Here is a 9138-nt window from a genome sequence, read left to right as displayed (position 1 = left end):
TTAACAAAACAAAAAGCTTGCAACTGCAGTGAGGGGGAAGACTCCTAGGGGTCACTACTTTTGGACCATGCTATTATACCCTTTGACTATTTTATAGAAACAAAAGAAGAGAGAAAACTGGGTTAAATTTCTGGTGGTGTGCTATGCAGATGCGCCAGCAGGCACCTTCTCCATGTGGCAGTCGCGATGCATTAAGGATCCTCTGGTCCACCAGGAATGACAGACGGCCTGTTGCCTCTGCATTTGGGCACACCAACACCTTCCCAAAGAGACACCCCTGACCCGTGGGGCAGAAGGGGGCAAGATCTTTCCTCCCCATCATAAGGGTCACGACTGACAACCCTGTAACAAAAGACAGGTTAACAAGAGAAAAGCACAACAAATTTACTTGATCATAGTTGTATGTGATACACGGGCCTTCAGCACGAAGACCCAGCAATGCAGGGAAAGCCGTTCATTTTTATGCTTAGGTTCCACGAAGAATGGACAGCGTACAGCACTGAGACTGGACGAGGGTATGAACTAGCGCTGACAGGCAGAGGGAGAACCCAGCAAGGCCTGTCTGTGCGGATTCTTCCCGGCCTCGCTGCGCAGCATTCCTTCCTCCCAGCTACGGGGCAGGCCCCTCTGGAATGAGGGTGTTCGTTTCTTTATGGCCAGCTGCTACACAGAAAGGCAGGGGAAAGGTTAGAGTGATGTGTTTAGGCTTTATGGCTGGCTTTGGGAAAAAGGGGTTCTGGTTTCTATGGCCTGCCTTGGAGAGAAGGGATTCTATTTCCATGGCTAGCGGTCGGGGAGAATAAGGGGCTAGAGACAGGAGGGCAGGAGAAGGTCAGACTTTTCTTCTGATGCCTTCACTTTGGGGTGTCATTTTCTGAGCCCCAACAGAGCATGGACAGAAAAATCTAGAATAAAAAGACAGTGGCATGAACACACCCCACTTGCATTTACACTTGACCTGTCCATGCATGAGGTGAGCACTTTATACTTTCCTCACGGAAACTTCAGGGTTAAAAGGCAAGAATGCCAGATTGGAGCAAAAACACTTTTAAAAAGCAGAATTATAAAATCTGGAAAAAATCAAAACAAGCAGTCACAGCATGCGTCCTGAGCACACTCATTGTTTGGAGAACGAGCCCAGTGGAAGGGCTTGCAGACCAGTCTGAGTGTGGACAAGGGCGCAGACCCGAGACCTTGACGCACACACCCGCTGGGCAGCCAAACACGTGTGCTTTCTGCACACGCCCTGAAGAAAGGACCGCGGTGCAGGGGAGATAGGAATATATTAGGTTCCTGGCCACTCAGGGTGCCAGAGGAAGATTAACGGGCTGTGATATGGGAAAGCACTCAGATTCCTCCCCTGGGACACGGAGAAAGGGCTGTTTGTGGTGCCGGTGTGAGGTAGCCACAAGCTCATGAAGCACTAGTGCCATCCGTGCCCTGGGAGCCTGCTCAGGGCACTTTGGGAGCACAGCAGGACACACACGGCTGGAGAGCTGCACACTTTGAAGCCTGAGCAAGGTCTCCTTCTCAGGTCAACTCTCACCCCTCGACTTTTGGCCGGGATCTGTGCTGAGCTGGCCGCAGCCGCTCTCAGCAGCACTCGGACATCTCAGGACAGCAGCAGGACTGCTGGCCTCAGGAACCATGCCCACCGTGGACGACATTCTGGAACACATAGGGGGATTCCACTTTTTCCAGAAACAAACGTTTTTCCTCCTGGCTCTGCTCTCGGCTGCCTTCGCGCCCATCTATGTGGGCATCGTCTTCCTGGGCTTCACCCCCGACCACCACTGCCGCAGCCCCGGGGTGGCCGACCTGAGCCGGCGCTGCGGCTGGAGCCGGGCAGAGGAGCTGAACTACACGGTGCCGGGCCCGGGGCCCGCGGGCGAGGCCTTTCCGCGCCAGTGCAGGCGCTATGAGGTGGACTGGAACCAGAGCGCCCTGCGCTGCGTGGACCCCCTGGCTGGCCTGGCTGCCAACAGGAGCCACCTGCCGCTGGGCCCCTGCGAGCACGGCTGGGTGTACGACACGCCCGGCTCCTCCGTCGTCACCGAGGTGAGTGAGCTCAGGCCTCCCATGCAGAGCAAATAATTGAGTTTCTCTTAGGGGAAAAACCAGGAAAGACCCGGCTCTTATAGCTGTGTCTGGACATGCTCTTTGGACTCCACGTCGCTTATAAAACCCTAGTTTCCGAATGAAAGCCGGCAGCTTCTAATGTGTGTGGACATTGAGTGGATTAGTTCAAACTAAAAATTAGTTTCCTCAAATTCTGACAGCAATGATGCTAGCTAGCTTATGCATGTCTCAGCAGCAAGAAATGAGCAAAGGCACATCAGAACTCCAGGAAATGATGCCAGGAAAGGGGATATTATTGAGCCTCCTCCTTTTCTGGAAGCCCTACCTCTCCCTGTGCTCTTCCACCGCACAGATGGACCCCTGAGAGCAGGGGACTTCCCGAGCTGTGCCTCAGTGTGTGGCGGCGTGTGTCGACACTTCTCCCTCAGTGGCCGTCTTTTTCTCTAACTCGGTCAAAGGTCCATGTAAAACCCTGAGGCTGGAGATGATGCTACGGCACTGCTACTTTGTCAAAAACCATAGACACATTAAGAGCTAATCGTGAAGTCTCATTTCAATAGATAGAAATTTAAAAATGGAGACTTGCTTTTACTGAAAGCAAAGCAAAATGGGGGAATGAGGTCATTCTGAGAATACTGAGGAAGCCAGGTGCCCAGCTTCGTTCAGCAAGACTGCTTGGGGGTTTTGCGTGAACAGACGTTTAAAGAAGCCTATTTTGGAGGATCTGAAGTGGACAAATAGTTCCGGGAAATGTGGAAGCTCGTGGACTTCACACCACGTACTTTAAGAGGCTCTTGGCATGGCTCATCTCATCCCTTCCTGCAGAGATGAGGGAGTTCAGCCCCAGGCCACACCGGGAGGGACTTAGCAGAGTTAGCCTGGCAGTCACATCACATCCCCTGGGTCCCCTGACCACCTCCTCTTAGTCCAGAGGAGAGCGAAGGAGAGCCGTTAGCGGGGCGCCCCTAATGCCCTTGCCGTTAAGGGGACAGCAAAGAGACGCTTCGCAGCTCCACCTCCGCAGGGCTGCTTCTGTACCATGTCAACACACCTATTTGGCTCCGTGTATTCAAGTTAGAAGGGAAAAAAATGAACTCGTCTGTAAGTGGAATAATTACCCAATTTCAGCTGATTTAGTCAGCCTAATGACAAACACCCAGAGGGAAGGGCAAATCTTTTGGTCGCATAAAGAAAATTAACATGGTCAAAAAGCAGTTGGTTTGTTGCCATTCAGCCACGCAGTTCCATTCAAGGAACAGTGAACGAGTTTCCTGGGTTGAGTTGTGTCCAACAGGATCCTAATGGGATTTCGTTTTCTTTCTCTCCTCTCTCGGAACACATCTCACGCATCGGCAGTTTAACCTGGTGTGTGCCAATTCCTGGATGCTGGACCTGTTTCAGTCATCAGTGAACGCAGGATTTTTTATTGGCTCTGTGGGTATCGGCTACATCGCAGACAGGTAGGTGAAGCGCCTGTGGCGGAATTTAAACAACCCCACAGGTTTGGAAAACACTTGGATACACCTGCCCCTTCCTGAACACCATCCTTTCCCAACACACCATACACCACAATCCCCTGGCTTTAACGTCCATCGCTTTTACAGTCTTAGGTTTCTTCTGGTACTTTGATCATCATGAACCATGTCTTTATTTGCAGATTCTCCGAGGCCATAGAAAGATGTTTCAATATTAGGCAGCGATTTCTCCATGTGGGCTACGCAGCAGCTTAGGGTCAGACGGCAGAGGAGTAGATGACTTAATCCCTTTGGTAATCCCCAGTTCATTTTTTGACCTCATCACCATCCACCTGGTCATGGACCTTCAGGGCCTCTGGGCTCTGTGCCACCCGCTATCTGCTGTGTCTCAGATACTGGAGCCACCAGCACCAGGCCCAGTGCAGAATGTCCCTATGCCTGCGGGATTGCAGGATTCCTGGATTGGGTCCCTGGGGCCAGATGTGACTGTGTGTGGAACCTAGGATGTGATCTATGGAAGGAAATCAGGATTTGTCTGCACCAAAGGAGGTCACTCTCCTCCTCCACAACCTCAGTGTCTCTGGAGAGAGAGGACAAAAGGCCCTCAGGGCACTCCGTGTCTTCAGCGGCTGGTCTTCCGTGCTCACACTGACCGGGCTCTTCTTACCTCTTGTTTATCCAGCATTTTAGAACCCCACACTCGTTTCGTGAGACCGACTGTTTGTTGAGTGTTTTCTGTGCGCCAGGCAGTGTGCTCAGCATTTTGGACAGTATTATTCTCCTTAAGCATCAGTGACCTAGTGAGATAGTGGCATGTACCTGTATAAATTACATATAGCGTATATGTATAAAGCAAGAATCTGTAACTCTGAAATAAATGCTAAAGACATTTCATGCCTGTTGCCCTCCCACACGCACCCCGCTACGTCTATGGAACAACCCAAACCTGTGAGTATAATATTAAATGTTATTCTCTGATGGTGTTGTCGGGCTGGATTAAAACTTGCAAATGTGGTGAAGATTAATAATGACGACTTAATGTCCTCCCCCTTGGGGACACCTGCCTTTCACAGGGGTCGGGGCTGCCCGGCAGCAGGAGGAGGAGAGATGGAAGCGGCATCACCCACGTATGCCGCAAGGCTCCTCAGGGGCCTGTCTGCGGGAGGCTTGCGAGGTGGAGAGGAAGGTCGTTTGTTTTTATTTTCACTGCTGCAGCACTGAGGAAGGTTGTTTGGAGATGGCCCATTAAGTCAAGGGAGACACACTAACAAGGGGGGTCCCGAGTCCGACCTCGCTGGGGGCTGTCTGGCCGCGCCACTCCTCTCTCCCTCCCACGCCCTCCTGCACGGTAAGGTGGAGACCCTCACCCTCAGCCCGCGGGGGAGGATGTGAGCCCGTAGGTGACTGAGCTTTGCACAGTGGGGTAAGGAAATTAGGTCATTATTTTCATCCCACTCAATGGGTAGGAGACCGGCTATGATCTCCTCTGACAGTGCATTCCTGAGCTATAATCCACAGTTACCCACCTTCTCAGACCACCTCATCGTCTGTTCCCGTTGTTGAAATCTCCTCTGCAGGGTTGATGACTCATTATTGTCCCCTCAAACGCTGTCTACTTGCCTCCTTTCCTTAAACTGTCTGAAGTTCGGCTGGCCGTTGCCCCCTCTTCTGTTCTGTCTGGGCCTGCAGGCAGGAGCGTGAAGGGTGGCCTAACGGAACACGGCAACCACCATAACATTCAAAACATAGTAATTTTTTTTGCATAATTCATGCCTACAATTTTCAGATTTTATATAATGGGACAAGAATCTCATGAACACCCATATTTTATCCACAGACTAAACTAACGTTAAATAAAACATTGTCTTCCATGAAGAATTTTTAAAATATGCCCTAATAGCTGATAAGGGTGTCTTTTAAAAGGAAACCAGAAGACATTATGAAAAAGTTGTAAACGAGAATACTAGAAAGCTGGGAGCAATAGTGCACGCCTATAGTTCCAGCAACTCAAGAGGCTGAGGCAGGAGGATGGCTTGAGCCCAGGAGTTCGAGGCTGCAGTGAGCTACAATTGCATCGCTGCACTCCAGCCTGGGTGAGAGAGAGAGAGGGGGAAAAAAGAACACTGAGTTTTACCCCAAGTCAACTTTTTGAGGGTCAACTTTGGAAAAGGAAGGAAGGAAGGAAGAAAAGGAGGGAGGGTGGGAAAGAAGAGCATATGTTAGACAATTTGCGAATGAATCTTTTATAAGATGTCTAATTTATTTCATCATCCATAACCTCCTGAAGAGTGATTTTTGAGTATCACTTGGCACAAAAATGTAATCCCTCACCAATTCCAGGTGTTTTGCTCTAATGATTAGTAATCATAAGTGTTCTATTTAGTGCATGCTTGTGAATGTTTAACAACTGGCTCTCTGCGGAGAAAAGCCCCAGTTTGTGCTGTTTGCTGATTTCCAAGGTGTAAACACGCCCACCCTGGTCCATTTCGAGCTATCAAAGTGAGGTCACCGGACACAGTATTGGCTAGAAACAGTTCCACTACGCAGATACAGCGGATGTAAATAACCTCACACGCATGGGATGGCCAAATACAGCAAAATCATTAGGAAACAATAAGTTTTGCATATTTATTATACTTGTTTTTAATATAATTTATTTAATTGTAAGTGTATATAATTTAATTTTCTACAATGGTGGTGTTTGACCACTAGCTTGCCAATTTTCTGAAAGTCTAGTAATCAGCTCTCCAGAGCCAGCGCCCACTGTCCGTATGCCAGGATGGAAGCAGATCAAAGCAGAACCGAGGTCCCAGTGGGTTGCAGCCAAACTTACCCAACCAGACAGGATCTTCCAAAACAAGTTCTCCACTGACTGCTGTGGGCCGTTTGCTTCATTGTGCATCTTCATTTGTTATATTTCATTTAGGATCACGACAGCCTTTTAAAGTAGATTTTATTATCCAGATTTTATAATCCAATTTACATATGAAGAAATTGAGGCTCAGTGAAATTAAAGTGCTGCTTCCCGGATGTTCAGGTGCACATAAACCACTGCGGGAGTTTGTTAAAAAGCAGATTCCGATCCAGCAGGTCTGGGGTGGGCCCAAGATTCTGCATGTCTAACTAGCTCCCAAGTGATGCTGGTTCATCCCTCCAGTCCCCTGCTGACAGTGCTGGACCACGTCCTGAGTAGCAAGTAGCTGAAGGATATAGGAAGCTGGCAGTCCTGGAAGCCGTCTCTCCTCTCCTATTCCAGCAGTTTGTTTTTCATTTAACCACTTAAGTATCTCTGTTGAGTAGAGGGGGAGTCTCAAACCACTATCCCTAGACCTCCCAAACTTCTTCTAGCCATGCCTTATTTTTTTAAAATAGCATTGTATCCTTATTTGGAAGATGTCCCCCAGTGAAGTTTAAGGCCATGATTAAACCAGGTTGCCAACTTTTTCCTCTATTCTGTGTATTGGAACAACTCTCTGAGTCCCTAAACTAATGCAACCTAATTCCGTCAAATCAAAGCTCTCCCCAGGGTGCTCCAAATCACGGCCCCATGGGATGGTAATGTGTGTGGCATCAAAGACAATTTCCATGCAGACACACAAAGACCGTGTTGAAAAGGGATGAGGGTGTACAGTGAACATTGAATTTTGTTTTTTCCAAGACAAAAACTCTCTTGGGTGGGCAGTTGGTTGAGACTGTTAGTGCAAAGGCTCCAGCTCTATTGATGGTGTAATACCTAGATAGGCCCGGAGGGCATTCGGCACCGGGTGGCCTGGAAGAATTCCCCCCTCCCTGAATACCTGCCACGGTGTGGGGGTGTGGGACCGAAACACTTTAACCCTGGTGAATGAGGCTCATTGTGCTTAAACTTCATACGCAGCAGGTTGGTGAAAAGTCCTAAAGGAACCGAAGGCTGGATTCTCTTTGTGGCTGTCAGTCTGCGCCTCCTTATTTCCATGATTTAGAGTTAACCTCTGATTTTGTTTAGATTTTCTTATCTTCCAGGAATTTTCTCCAACCTTCATGAGTGAAATTTAATTTGATTCCCTCTCTTTGTTTTTCTCCCTGCAGGTTTGGCCGTAAGCTCTGCCTCTTAATTACAATCCTCATAAATGCCACATCTGGAGTTCTCATGGCCATTTCCCCAAACTATACATGGATGTTAATTTTTCGCTTGATCCAAGGACTGGTCAGCAAAGCAGGCTGGTTAATAGGCTACATCCTGAGTAAGAATGTGTGTGTGATTGCAGCTGTGGGAACAAAGGAGCGTTGCTGCCAAAACACAGTCCGGCGGGGGGCAGCTCTGTGGGAAAACAGACCCAACTTCAAGACAATGTTGACAGATTTTTTTTTCCATATCAAAAGAATTTCTAAAATCATTTCAATCAACTCATTCTGCCTTCCTCCTGTAAAGAGAACAATGAAAGCAGAAACAAGGAGAAACATATTATATAGAACTCTTTTGGAATTTTTGTTTTTCTATTATATCAACAGAAAATCTAGCCTACCAGGCCTATTCACAAAGAAGATTCAATGATGGGAAATAATAATAGATTTACAGAAAACTTTAACATTTTGAATAAATCTATTCTAGTAAACCACGATGATCCTCAATTTACATACAAGGAAACTGGGAACACAAGTACTGTGATCAACCTAGATTACTCAGCCAGCCATTTGTAGGACCAGGAATATAATTTACACCCTGTTCATTAGTAGCCAGAGTTATGGGTAAGCTCCATGGAGTATAAGAAAATATTTGAATTTTAACAGCATAGCATCTTTATAGCAATATTAAGAAAAATCACCACCATAATTAGATCCTGGGAATTAACCTCATCATTACTTTCCCTTCAGCTACATTCAACCAGAATCTATACAAAGGGAAATGGATATTTTGAAATTAAAATAATAAACCCATTACGTGTAAATGTAAAATTTTATGAAAATAACTGCTTGTTATACATGTTGTATTGAGAAGAGCTGCATTATTTTAAGTTTTTGCAAATTTCCTTATAAATTACAGCTGGATTCCACATCTGTTTTAAGTGTATTAGAGCTTACAATTTTCTCTTCCTGCTGGAGGGGAATGAGGAAGTTCAGACTGTGCTGCCTGATGAGAGAAGTAGGGAGCTTAGTGTTAATGTTGAAGATTAAAGGAGAATGTAGGGCTTTAGGTCTAGTATAGTAGATTCCTCCCTCTATTAATAAATTGGAATGATTCTGATGGAAATTTTGTAATTCTGTGGACCTTTGTCTAGTTTTTCATATGCTCAAAAGTTCCCAAGAAGTCATGTAATTTACCCTTTTCTTCCGAACAATAATCATTCTAAAAAAATAGTTTGAATTTGAACGGCATCTTGAAGTATAAATTGTCTATCAAAAGATAATATTTTGTTTTTCAGATGTGTTGCACACATATTTAGGTATACTTCACTATTAATTATGTGTTTCCTTCAGGGAGCCTCTGTCATGGATGGGGAGTAATCAGGTATCCCTTCTCATTTCATGCTCTTTCTTTTTATTCTTCCTGGAAAACTTTTCCTGGTATACCCCCCACTTTAGAATCAGATTAGGTTCTACTCCT

The 9138-nt window shown here is 46.8% G+C and overlaps 1 protein-coding gene across 1 annotated transcript in view; it reads left to right on the top strand.

Moving 5' to 3' along the window:
- Nucleotides 1-1538: 1538 nt before the first annotated feature.
- SLC22A2 (solute carrier family 22 (organic cation transporter), member 2) overlaps nt 1539-9138 on the top strand; it is a 24503-nt gene continuing 16903 nt past the window's right edge. Inside the window, exons 1-3 of the mRNA XM_012646806.1 lie at nt 1539-2058; nt 3436-3539; nt 7623-7777. Of these exons, the coding sequence (XP_012502260.1) occupies nt 1648-2058; nt 3436-3539; nt 7623-7777 (670 nt within the window). The 5' untranslated portion in view covers nt 1539-1647. The remainder of the gene's footprint in view (nt 2059-3435; nt 3540-7622; nt 7778-9138) is intronic.

This window comes from Propithecus coquereli, unplaced genomic scaffold (genome assembly GCF_000956105.1).
Source record: "Propithecus coquereli isolate 6110/MARCELLA unplaced genomic scaffold, Pcoq_1.0 Scaffold25, whole genome shotgun sequence".
Taxonomy (NCBI): domain Eukaryota; kingdom Metazoa; phylum Chordata; class Mammalia; order Primates; family Indriidae; genus Propithecus; species Propithecus coquereli.
This window is presented reverse-complemented; position numbering and strand designations above follow the sequence as displayed.